General features: G+C 37.4%; 2 protein-coding genes across 3 annotated transcripts; one reads left to right on the top strand and one right to left on the bottom strand.

The window, feature by feature from the left end:
- Positions 1 to 5,198: 5,198 nt before the first annotated feature.
- On the top strand, positions 5,199 to 7,481 carry LOC126791596 (uncharacterized). Its single transcript, XM_050518073.1, has 8 exons — positions 5,199 to 5,410; positions 5,805 to 6,121; positions 6,198 to 6,269; positions 6,371 to 6,438; positions 6,528 to 6,672; positions 6,761 to 6,841; positions 6,928 to 7,017; positions 7,105 to 7,481. The coding sequence occupies exons 2-8, from the start codon at positions 5,864 to 5,866 to the stop codon at positions 7,207 to 7,209; spliced, it is 819 nt and encodes a 272-aa protein (XP_050374030.1). The 5' UTR covers positions 5,199 to 5,410; positions 5,805 to 5,863; the 3' UTR covers positions 7,210 to 7,481.
- Positions 7,482 to 8,116: 635 nt separating this feature from the next.
- Positions 8,117 to 12,343, bottom strand: LOC126790357 (sulfhydryl oxidase 2). Of its 2 annotated transcripts, XM_050516566.1 has the most exons (12): positions 11,971 to 12,343; positions 11,639 to 11,663; positions 11,461 to 11,553; positions 10,664 to 10,845; positions 10,119 to 10,188; positions 9,954 to 10,022; positions 9,774 to 9,847; positions 9,539 to 9,689; positions 9,404 to 9,444; positions 9,137 to 9,283; positions 8,629 to 9,057; positions 8,117 to 8,456 (listed from the first exon to the last, which is right to left on the bottom strand). In XM_050516566.1, exons 1-12 carry the CDS (start codon positions 12,183 to 12,185, stop codon positions 8,435 to 8,437), a joined length of 1,518 nt encoding a protein of 505 aa, XP_050372523.1. In that variant the 5' UTR covers positions 12,186 to 12,343; the 3' UTR covers positions 8,117 to 8,434. The 2 variants fall into 2 exon arrangements, with proteins under 2 accessions (XP_050372523.1, XP_050372522.1); XM_050516565.1 differs by lacking the exon at positions 8,117 to 8,456 and having other exon boundaries at positions 8,467 to 9,057.

The following is a 12,343-nucleotide window of genomic DNA, read 5'->3' as shown; positions in this document are numbered from 1 at the left end:
ACTTTTAATTTCAGCAGATGAACTCTCTAATTTCAGTCAATAGTATCCAATTATTCATTTTCCGTCCAAATTGGAAGTTAACTCAGACAATGTGACTCATTTTGAAAATTAAATTTGACGTCAATTCAGTCAAATATATACATTTCATTTTTAGGTCTTATTGTCAAAATTAACATTGAAATTTGACGGAAAATAAACAAATTAACACGATTGACTGAAACATGTGAGGTCATGGGGTAATTTGATAAAGTTGAAAGTATAGGTAACCTCAAAGGGGTAAACTGAATTTAATCCAAAAAATTAATTACTTCTTTCATTATCACACCATTTGTGGAGGGCATGACTTCTTAAACGTGATCAGACGCATGGAGCGCATTTATCTTTTATGATCATGTACGAGGCTAGTGAGTTATAGTCCTAATGGTAGAACAGTGGTCAACATTTGTAAGATGAGTTTATATGTATGTAACTATGTATCAACGACTCTGACTCTCATTTGCATTGCATGCACAAAAGTTCATTCGTTCCATACTGTGATTTGTGGCTATATAAGTACTTGATTAAAGTTGGTGTTACTCGCCAACTATTAATTTGTACCTTATACGCTTTACTACAAGATTTGTCTTATTTAGGGTATTGGAGGAAAATATATATACATTTTTCAATAGTGAAAAATTTTACATTTATTTTTATAAATAGAATATGATCATGAAACCAAAAACTAAATCTCTGATATTATTAGAGAATGATGATTTTAAAGGTCGCTTTTCGTTTTGGTGGAAACTAGCGAAAGATGTAGCACATTTTTTGTTTGCAATATATATATATATATATATATATATTAGAATGAATTGCGACGCTATTTTTGAGTTATCTTAGTTTGAGAAATGCTTAATTTATAAATTAAAGTTTTTGATACATACTACAAATTAGGGGTGGACAAACTGACCTGAAAACCGAAAAAAACCGGACCCGAATCCAAACCGAATCTGAAAAAACCGAAACTCGAATCACACCGAACCGAAAATAAAAAAACCGAACCGAACCGATTCTATTTGGGTTGGGTTTTGGGTTCAGTCATTTAGAAACCGAACCGACCCGAATAACCCGAAGTCAATGATCAACGTTACAAAACGACATCATTTTGTCATATTTATAATTTTACATTATTATTATTATTTAATAAAAAAATAGTGTAGTCGGCCTCACAGCCGCACCTAATTTCTAACCTAATTGACCTAATGTATAAGAGGCGCATTATTTAGCCATCTTGCTTTCTTCATAATGCGATAGTTTTATTTTAAACCTAATATAAATGTTATGATACATTAGTTAACACTTAGGTGATCGTCAACTCTAATTCGAAATATGGTCGATCGACACCAGCAGATGTGATTGGTATATTTATTTAGGGACCCCGTAAAAATTTGGTCCATTTTGGACATGGTTTGACCGTTCGTACCTATGGTCAACAAAAAAAGAGGCGTTTTAACATATTGAAACCTCATTGACCGGGGCTTTGCCAAATAGATTTCTTTAGTGCGACCGCGCATGATAGGTAACAAAAATTAGGTGATTTCAGATATGCAAACGGCTTTCGGCGTTCGCATATTTGTAATATGCCCTCCCTTATAGCATAATAGTGGTGTTTTCGATGTACCGAAAATTCCGACGGTCAAATGAGGTCCGAATTGGATGAAATTTTTATAGGGTTACTAAATATATATACCGATCACATCGGCTGGTGTCGATCGATCCCTATAAGTTTCCTTCATATAGTCGCTTCATAATGCGATAGTTTTATTTTAAACCTAATATAAAGGTTATGATACATTAGTTGACACTTAGGTGATCGCCAACTCTAATTCGACATATGGTCGATCGACACCAGCAGATGTGATTGGTATATTTATTTAGGGATCCCGTAAAAATTTCGTCCATTTTGGACATGGTTTGACCATTCGTACCCACGGTCAACAAAAAAAAAGGTGTTTTGACATATTGAAACCCCATTGACCGGGGCTTTGCCAAATAGATTTCTTTAGTGCGACCGAGCATGATAGGTAACAAAAATTAGGTGATTTCAGATATGCAAACGGCTTTCGGCGTTCGCATATTTGTAATATGCCCTCCCTTATAGCATAATAGTGGTGTTTTCGATATACCGAAAATTCTGACGGTCAAATGAGGTCCGAATTGGATGAAATTTTTATAGGGTTACTAAATATATATACCGATCACATCGGCTGGTGTCGATCGATCCCTATAAGTTTTCTTCATATAGTCGCTTCATAATGCGATAGTTTTATTTTAAACCTAATATAAAAGGTTATGATACATTAGTTGACACTTAGGTGATCGTCAACTCTAATTCGACATATGATCGATCGACACCAGCAGATGTGATTGGTATATTTATTTAGGGATCCCGTAAAAATTTCGTCCATTTTGGACATGGTTTGACCGTTCGTACCTACGGTCAATAAAAAAAGAGGCGTTTTGACATATTGAAACCCCATTGACCGGGGCTTTGCCAAATAGATTTCTTTAGTGCGACCGCGCATGATAGGTAACAAAAATTAGGTGATTTCAGATATGCAAACGGCTTTCGGCGTTCGCATATTTGTAATATGCCCTCCCTTATAGCATAATAGTGATGTTTTCGATATACCGAAAATTCCGACGGTCAAATGAGGTCAGAATCGGATGAAATTTTTATAGGGTTACTAAATATATATACCGATTACATCGGATGGTGTCGATCGATTCCTATAAGTTTCCTTCATATAGTCGGTTCATAATGCGATAGTTTTATTTTAAACCTAATATAAATGTATGATACATTAGTGGACACTTCGGCACTCGATAACTTCAGTTTGAAATATGGTCGATCGACACCAGCAGATGTGATCAGTATATATATTTTGGGAACCCGTAAAAATTTCGTCCGATTTGGATATTGATTGACCGTCCATACTTATGGTCAACAAAAAAAAAGGCGTTTTGACATATTAAAATACTCATTGACCGGGGCTTTGCCAAATGAGTTTTTTTGTGCGACCGCACACAATTGGTGACAGAAATTAGGTGATTTCATATATGCAAACGGCTTTTAGTGTTCGCATTTTGGTAATGGGTATTCCCTTATAACATATTAGTGTTGTTTTCGGGTAAAAGCCCATCGGGCTTGCGGGCCTCGGCGAGCTTTTCAGATCTACGGGCTAAATGATGAGGCATAAGTCAATTAGGTATGAAATAATCATTAGAATATTAGTTTTTCATCTTTATGTTAAATTTTGTACTTTTAAAATTAATATATAATATTATGTATTTTACATACTGGTAAAAGCGAAAAAGAACCCAAACCGAACTGAACCGTACGGGTTGGGTTGGGTTGTGGGTCACAGTCTCTAAAATAGAAAAACCGAACCGAATCGAACCGAATTTAAAATTTGAGTTGGGTTATGGGTTTTGTCCAAAACCGAATCGGATGGACCCGTGTCCACCCCTACTACAAATTGACCGAAAACACATAAATAAACAAATTTTGAGACATACTACATTTTAAGGTGGCAACCGCATTAATTTTAATATAAATTATGTCACCAAATGGAACATTATACGTCAAATAAAGCTGCAAATTTCCGATGAATGAATGACTTCGGAAATGCACTCTTAAGAACAACTAATCAATAGTATAAGGCATATGCATGTTGAATAATCGATGATAAAGTAGAGCATCAGTTCACCTACTCAGCTCCATTATACAACTAGAACATGCACATAATTCTATGTAATCGTCTTAGAGTCGTGCATGAATCATTTCTTTACAAAAAAGAAAAAAAAATTAAGAGCTAGCTAAATCAGTTCCTTTTTATAACCATAAACAATTAAGTACTACTTGTCTATACAAGTCTAAAACAATCTATAATCATGCAAATACGCAACATGTTTGATGCTCCTGCTCCTATCATTCATCAAATCCCTAAGATGTTTGTTCATCAACCGCACCTTATCTCACTGTATACTAATGAAACTGTACCAAGAAATGATAAAGATTAGTCTAAGTTTTGCATTAAACATGGTTTAGGCCACTCAGATAAGGAAATAGATACTTTATAATCTGTCATCGTATATGAATTTCTTCAAACTTATGAACAATACCAGATAAAAGTACAAGACAAGAAAGTAGATGGAAAATCTGATCATGGTACGTATGGACTTACCTAATCTCGTTGAGTTTGCATATTAGGTTTCTCCTCCATGCATGGAAAGGAAGTCCATACTACTGATACTAGAAAAGTGAGATGGTAAACAAACAAATTAACTATATATTGGGAAGATTTGTTAGCAACTTAATTAACTAACAAATTAATCATGGAGTTAAATATTGATTTGATCATTGTCATCAGTCATCACAAAGAACTAGCCCCTTCCAAAAAGGTCAGCCAAACACGTGGCAAAGGTTTAGAGCTTCTCAAAGAGTAGTTCAACAAGTCAAATTTTTAATTGGATATTCTTAACTTTCTTAATTTATCTACACCACTTTGCACTTAATTTAGTATAAAGTTTGAGGAACCAGTAATTGTGATCTTGTGAACTTGTGAACATGGTTAACAAGATGCATGGTTAAGTCAATTTTTCACATGCTTAAATGCCAGATTAAGAATGGTTTAAAACTTGTCTATTTGGTTAATTTGGGTTAACATGTTGCTTCCAAGTTCCATCCTTTCTTCATCTTGCAGCTATTTCCTACCAAAACTTTAGTGAGCTTGCAATGCATGATAGGTGACTTAATCAGGCAAGGATTTTGTGTACACTTAATCTTAAACTAACCGAGTGACGCTAGCAAATTTTCTCCACCATTTTTCTTCTTCAATTTCCTTCAAATGCCGTGCCATCTAATAAGGTAAATGTATCGTCAAAACCCTTCATTTGTTTGAATTATAAATTTGTTCCGTTGCCGCAAACAATCAATCAAATTGGAGATTGTCTGTTTGTTCAACTTTGATATATTAAAATCATTGCTGGCAATTACGGTCAGAGTAAAAGGAATGGTGATGTAGCTGGTTTGGCTTGGTTTCCCTTTAGAATCTCTTCTCTAAGCTTCCATTACATTACAAGTACATATATAAACAGAAACACCACATGAACATCTTGCCAAGAAATCAAGCAAGAGTACTAGATAGTGCCTAGGACCTCGTTCATGAGAACATCACATACGTCATCTTAAATTGATATTAGTTGTTAATTGATATGGTTGTGGCTTTGAGTTCCCACAAGAACAACACACTACTCAATCTCTTTGCTTCAATCCAAAACCCGAGTTTTTGTTTCTTGCAGGGAGTAAAATTAAGAGAGAAACCAGAGAGCTTTTATCTTAGCTTCAAGAATCTACTAACCTCTTCGTGTAAGTGATCTTTTCCTCTATTTCCCTTTTGTCAAATATCCTCTCTTCTTTTCTTGATGCATATGCTTTCCCAAGTCCTTTAAGGCCATACTTTGATAAGGGTATCTATTTTTTGCCATGTCTCTCTAAATTTCTTTCCTTTTTCTGGGTACTTTCTTGTTCTTGCTGCCTTTTCTAATTTTCCTTGTTGGGTTTCTTTCTCTGGCTCTGATGATTGAGAATTTTGATTTCTTTTGGTTATTTCATCAGAACCTTTCTTCTTCTTCTTTTTTATTTCTGTTCATAAATGAAGGAACCTCTACTTTCCTATTATCTCAGCTACATTTCATATCAGACTTTCTCATGCATCCATGTTCCATTAACAACTCTGTAATAATACCTTTTACATCCGCAGAAGGAGAATAGCTTAATTGATCATTTGATCCTCACTTGTTGTGGAGGTTGTGAGGAATTATGGGTGAACACTTTGTATTGTTGGTGGATAGGTTGCTCACCGAATCCACATTAGAGGCAATCGAGAGCAGAAATAGGTCGATGCAGGCCACATCCTCAGCAGTCGAAATGCCGAAACTTGATTACTCAAATTGCCAGAAGATTGATTTCGAGGATATTGTGTTATCTCCTAGAAAATTAGTAGAATGCAGAATATGTCAGGATGAGGATGAAGATTCGAACATGGAGACACCTTGTTCATGTTGTGGCAGCTTAAAGGTTCATATAATAAGGTTCATATGCAATTCATAAATGTCAATGTTTTCTGATGATTAATGGCTTGTTGGAATTGCAGTATGCTCACCGCAGATGTGTGCAGAGATGGTGTAATGAGAAAGGTGACACATTGTGTGAGATATGCCACCAAGTAGGTTCTCATTGCTACATTTCTATTTTCCTCGAAGATCATGAAGTCGATCTCCAAAATGAGTCTTGTAAATTTAATTTGGATTCTTTTGTTGATATTAGCAATTCAAGCCTGGTTATACAGCTCCTCCTCCACTGTTTCACTTCGGGCGCATCCCTATGAACTTCAGGTACTTGTAACCTCTGGTTTTGTATGCCATATGACTATTTCGGAGCTGTTTTGGTAGTTTGACATAGCTTTCTTTGCCATTCACATTAGGGGGAACTGGGAAGTTTCAAGAAGGGGCAGTCCTCGTATTATAATGGTTTCAACTGATCGTGAGTTCCTGAATCCTCGTGAATATGATGAGTATTCTGCTTCTACTGCAAGAAGCGTATTATGGTGTCGATCAGTCGCTTTCATTGTAATCCTTCTTTCTATTGTTGAATAAAAATGGTGCAGATCATCGCATGAAGATCAATGTAACAATGACTCTGAATTTCTGTGTGCAGTTCATGGTTCTGCTCGTTTTAAGGCATACTCTTCCTCTAATAATTAGTGGAAACAAAGACTACACTTCCCCACTTATTATGGTAAAGCATAATTTCTTAGTTCCTAATTCTATTTTGGAAGACTGTTTTATAAGGAATCTGTCTGAGCTTTTCTCACTTGAGTGCAGCTATTGGTTTTAAGAACTGTTGGTATCGTTCTGCCAATTTATGTGATGGTGAGGCTGGTGACTGCTATTCAGCGACGCCGACACCAACAGGTACGTTAACTAATCAATCAAAAGTTTAGAGAACTAGTAATTCCTAATAGTGCTAACAAATGCAAATGCATTTCTGTCTTGGTTCAGGACCTTTCGAGTTCGTCCACAACTTCCTCCGACGATGAAGAAACAGAACCTTCTTCAGTTCTGCAGCCTCAGGCTCATATCATTCGAATAGCAACAGAGAATTAAAGAACCTCCTAAGCAAGAATCTGGTCGTGGTGTTTCGACGAGGAGAAGATGAAAAAGAAAGTTGGACAGCAATGCTTAGCTGCTGTAAGATGGTGGAATTGTGATTATTATCTCCTTTATCATTCATAGAAAGATAGAACACTAGTGTGAAAAGTAGAGCAACTGTCAGAACTGTGGACTCCATTGTGGACTCCATCATCTGTACAGTTTGTAAAGAAAACCCTCTTGTATATAATATACAAAAGATTATACCGATTACAAATGAAGCACCAAAGCTGGGAGAAAGTGCGCGTCACTAAACACATTTTCCGTTCTAACCGAAAGACAAAGGCATACGTAGAGATTTAGTGCAGGAGAACTGATACGCTTGTACCTTAATTTGAACTGAAACAATCTGAGAACAGGGACTTCCTAAACTTGGTTTTGCAAACATTGTCTTGGTTTGTCTTTTCATCGCAATAACCAAAAGCTGCGAGTGACAGCATATCATACTTGCAAATACTGAGACCAGGCAATCAGGAAGCTTCTTTAGCTTGCCATGGAAGAGGGAACCCAGAAGTCATGAAAACTAGTAATTGTTTACTGATAAAAGAGTCATGTTTCTGGATCAGAGGATCTGCTACCTTTCCAAAAGAAAGATGATTGATCGGATTTTATACCGAGGGGCAATGATAAAGAACTGAGGAAGATCGTATCATTTATGCACCATCAAAGGTTAATCTGTGTTTTCTGAAATCAAGATGTTTGGTTCAAATGTGAAGTAGGGTTCATTCAGTTGCAAAAATCGTACAACTTTTTTTGAGAAGGAATATCAGTATGGCCAGAGTACCATGTTATATGCTTTATCGCACGGCACGCACTCAAATAGCTAGAAATTCTTCTGTAGACCCTTTTCAATCACTAAGAAATTCTTCTGTATTAAATATATAATGGAAAATAATCAATATGGCCTCTGACAACAATGGTTTTTCCAATCTTTGACTAAAGATCCATGCAACAAATGGATTCAAATAAAAGCCGCATAGATCTTGAATTCTCTCTTCCAAAATTAGACCGACTTAAAGCTGTACAACCCTTAATTGTGTAGAAAATGAAAGTTTAAATAGGGTACAGAAGAACCTTGAGCAGGCCATCTTGTATAAGGCTGTATCTGAATTCCTACATACCCTGATCTCCCCCTGCTGCGCACCTTATAGGCTGTGCCAGGGTTGTCCTTGCAACAAAATTAGCTCCAGGTTCTCCTTGGCCTGAAATTTGGTGCAAGAAAAAGAAATAAGAAATTGAAGAATGTCTATCTTTCTCCCTTTCTATTTTTTTTACTGTCCCACTGTGTCCTGGATCTTTAATCCAGTTTTTGAAAGAGTTGGACAGCCCCCTAATTATCAAATGTTCTTTAAAGAGTGTAGTTGGTGGTAATACTTCCGACTCTTCTGCTGTGAACGCCAGTAGCAAGCGAGTGCCCCAAATGCACAACTAGCAACAGCAATGGCTAGTGCAGCCCCCAGAGGCACCACAATCGCGTTTGTTGAAGGAACTAAATCTTCCAGCACTGCATTTGTCCGGTCATTCCCACTAAGGCCCTTATCTTTGTTTAGAGAAACAAGCGTCTTCCCATAATAATTGGTCAAGAAGTTGAACACAGCATCCTCGTCCCAATCAATATCGTTGTTCTTCTGGGATCGGTAACAAGATGAACAAAGTTGCTTTGGAGGCCAGATCATCTTCGGGAATTTCGGATCACCAGTTCCTAAAGAGGCTTCCTCTTTCATTAGTCTCTCATTGACTTTATTGTGCGCATGCCACAGCCAAAGGGCAAAGTCACGAGATTTGTTGAAAGGACTAGAAACCCTGATCATAGAACAAAAGCAGTTTAGATCAGAAGAGCTTTACAAGACTTAGAAAGTGCATTATTCTGAGTTGACTGTACCTTGAACACATGTCGTAAAAATGTGTGCGACACTCCTCACAGATAAAGAAGTTGTGTACAAAGTCACAAAGGGTGGCAAATGCAAAAGAGCTCTCTCCATCCTCAATTCGCACCGAGAGTGAATGAAGAAGAACCCATAATCCACAGCTAAGAAAACAAACCATAATCAACATTAGAAAGTATTTCACATACAACTTATTCAGTATGCCAAAAGGCTTCCTAGAGAAAATTTAAAGCTGAATGGTCATGTTATTAATAAACAATTACCTAAATCCCCTCGTACCATTCTTGCTACCACGACAGAACATCTGTGAAGTATTCCGAAGAATCATAGCAATTAGTAAGCCATTCCACAAAATTTAGCCAATGCTATACCATCAAATAACAGCCTTTAATACTTACCCAGTACCCACGAGGAACATCTTTTCCGCAAATCTGAACATTTCCCAGGGCACCCTTTCCATCTTGGTCTTCATGTCTGTTAGCTGCCCACACATCTAGTGGATACTCATCATCAAAACTCACGAGTACCTCTGCACTTCCCTTCCGGCACCTACAATAGGTATCTAGAGTAAAATTATGAAATTGCCTTTTCGGTAAAGTAAATAGGGATGACAAAATTGTTGGTTTTCTATACCTCCTTGAAGGATGGTGAGCAACTATAAGTTGAAGAAATTTAACAAGTGAGCTCCTTGTTTCTGATTTGATCATCTGGTAAAACATGTGTACAAATGAATCTGTAAATAATGGGGAAAGAAGGACCAAAAGAAGGCTCCAGTTGGAAGAGACAAATAAAGACTAAATGTCTAAATGATACCTTATGTTCTAAGATAATTTCAAACACCGTGGATGTTGCCTCCTCGACATCATATAGAGCCCGAGCAATCTGTCAAATTTCAAGCGTTGCAACTGTTATCATCTTGAACAATCTACTATTCTTCTAATAGAAGTAGTTGTTTCAAAGTTTTGCTCTGTAATGGACCTGTCCAGGGTCTGATGCATTTGATGGAAGATGGTTATTTTCAAATTTCTGATCATCCAATCCAAATGAGCTGAAACATTCCAAACCGTTAGATGTTAGCAATATTTTGTGCGGCTGGAACTCGAATTACAACTAATGAAATAAACACACAATGCCAGTTATCATCCTCAGAAACACTTGAATACACAACCATTTACTCAATCCAGCTAATGTGCAGGATCAACCACTGATTTAGAGAGTCAAGAGTGCTTAAGGTCTAAAAATTTGAATTGATAAGAGTTTTGAAATAGACCATACAATATCCAAAAGGCACAGATGACGGTCTATAGTTCCACACAGGTTATATTTGCCATAAAAATAGCCACGACCCATTGTTAATTCATTACAGAATTTTTATTACTTAATAATTAAGTGTGATGCATGCATCAATAACCAATCGGGAATGAGAAATCATCCCCAGTGTTTGTATTGTCTATTGAATCAATGCACTTTCCTTGCACAAGTGTTAAATTCATTAAACAAACTATAGTGTATATACATTATACCTGCCCAATTGCTTGTTGATCCAATTCAGCAGCCGGTCAGCTGTACGCCCATTTTCAATGACTTGTATATCACTCTTCTCTTGTTTAGGCTCCCAACCAGCAGATACAAATTTAGATGGAGGGCCCCAGAAGAGCATAGGATAATGGCTTACGGAGAAGCTATCACAAAGTTTGGTATTTATCTGTGCTGCCAAACAAGTTAAAGGGTAGGGTCTAATAACCAATCCATGTTTTTAACAAAAAAATAATCAATCATAAAGGAAGTAGTATATGAAGATGCTAATTCTAAAGACACTAGTGACTACTGTCATACTCAGCAGTCAGCACGAGGAGAAGATAAATGTGAAGGTTCAGGTCTAAATCCAACCATCTGTTAAATGGATTCAACATTCATATTACTGGAGTCAAATTTGGCTTCCCTTAAACGGAATTCTAACAGTGGCTACAAAAGGAACAGTTTCCATCATGTCTACCAGAACCCATTCTACCAAAACGGAATCCCAGCCTTCAGAACTGATCATACATATGTTGAGAACTTAGTATAAGAACAGATTGATGGACAGCTCAGATATAACAAGAGAAAATAATCAGTTGATAGAAAAACCCTAGTTGAACAGATGAAACACTTAATAGGGACTAGGAACACTATAACGTTCTATCAGTGAGTCAATAGTTGATCAAGCTTGTTTTTTCTTAATGATCTCTAGAATATATGCAGGACCAATACTCGATGATTGATACGGTATGACTAACAAAAACAACACGCTAATAGACACACACACACAACAGATTCATACCTTTGACGCGCAGTCAACCCTTGTCATCAACACCGTCCCTGGATACACAGCATCCGGCCCATTGAACAGCCTTGCAACCTTTTCATATTGCGGCTGCAAATTTAAACCCAACAATAAGACAACCATCACTACAAATGATTCAATACACAAACATCTGATAGCAATGCAACAACATTACCTTATAATTCCGGCAAGCCGGACACCTGCAAGGTCAACATTAACAACAACAACAACAAAAAAATGATCAAACTTCTGGTAGCATACAACTATACAGACTACCAATGCCTCAAACAATTAGCTATACGAAAACCTAAACATGTAGAGGCAGAACTAGTCAAATTCAAGATCCAACTAACACAATACTTCATCTACTGAGCCAGAGCTCAACTCAAATGGTAAACTAAGATTCACATTTGGCCGTAAATTTTCACTTACAGATCTAATTAACGAATTTAAGAACGGAAAAAGAATCAATCTTGAAGCAAATAATACGAGAGAGGTTTTTCTAACCAGTGAGCGAAGAATTCGACGACGGCGTAGGTGGCGGGAGTGTCGCGGAGCACCGCATCGAAATTAGTGACGTTCAAATCGACGGCGTAGTCGCGGAGATCGGCGGCGGGGCCGGAGTTGACGGCGCGGAGGATGGAGCGCGATCCCGGCGAGGAGAGCGTGACGGCGAGCAGGCTGAGAAAGAGAAGAAGAACAAGGCAGAGCGCAGAAGACATGAAATTGGATTTCGGTTGAGAGCTGATTGGAAAAGAGGCTTTGAGCTTTTTGCTGAGCTTTTCTGGTGGGAGCCGGAAATGATGCCGCGGCGACTATTCAGGGCGACGGGACGGGGTTTTCGTTTTTGCTTCAATTTGCGTTAAAGGTTGGCACCCAA

This window comes from Argentina anserina, chromosome 4 (assembly GCF_933775445.1).
Source record: "Argentina anserina chromosome 4, drPotAnse1.1, whole genome shotgun sequence".
Taxonomy (NCBI): domain Eukaryota; kingdom Viridiplantae; phylum Streptophyta; class Magnoliopsida; order Rosales; family Rosaceae; genus Argentina; species Argentina anserina.
This window is presented reverse-complemented; position numbering and strand designations above follow the sequence as displayed.

Coding starts and splice junctions, on each gene's coding strand:
- LOC126791596 (XM_050518073.1), top strand. CDS start 5,864: ATGGGTGAACACTTTGTATTGTTGGTGGATAGGTTGCTCACCGAATCC. Junction 6,439..6,527: donor CGCATCCCTATGAACTTCAG/GTACTTGTAACC, acceptor CATTCACATTAG/GGGGAACTGGGAAGTTTCAA. Junction 6,842..6,927: donor ACACTTCCCCACTTATTATG/GTAAAGCATAAT, acceptor ACTTGAGTGCAG/CTATTGGTTTTAAGAACTGT.
- LOC126790357 (XM_050516565.1), bottom strand. CDS start 12,185: ATGTCTTCTGCGCTCTGCCTTGTTCTTCTTCTCTTTCTCAGCCTGCTC. Junction 10,846..11,460: donor GGGTTGACTGCGCGTCAAAG/GTATGAATCTGT, acceptor TTGGCAGCACAG/ATAAATACCAAACTTTGTGA. Junction 9,848..9,953: donor AAATTATCTTAGAACATAAG/GTATCATTTAGA, acceptor ATGTTTTACCAG/ATGATCAAATCAGAAACAAG.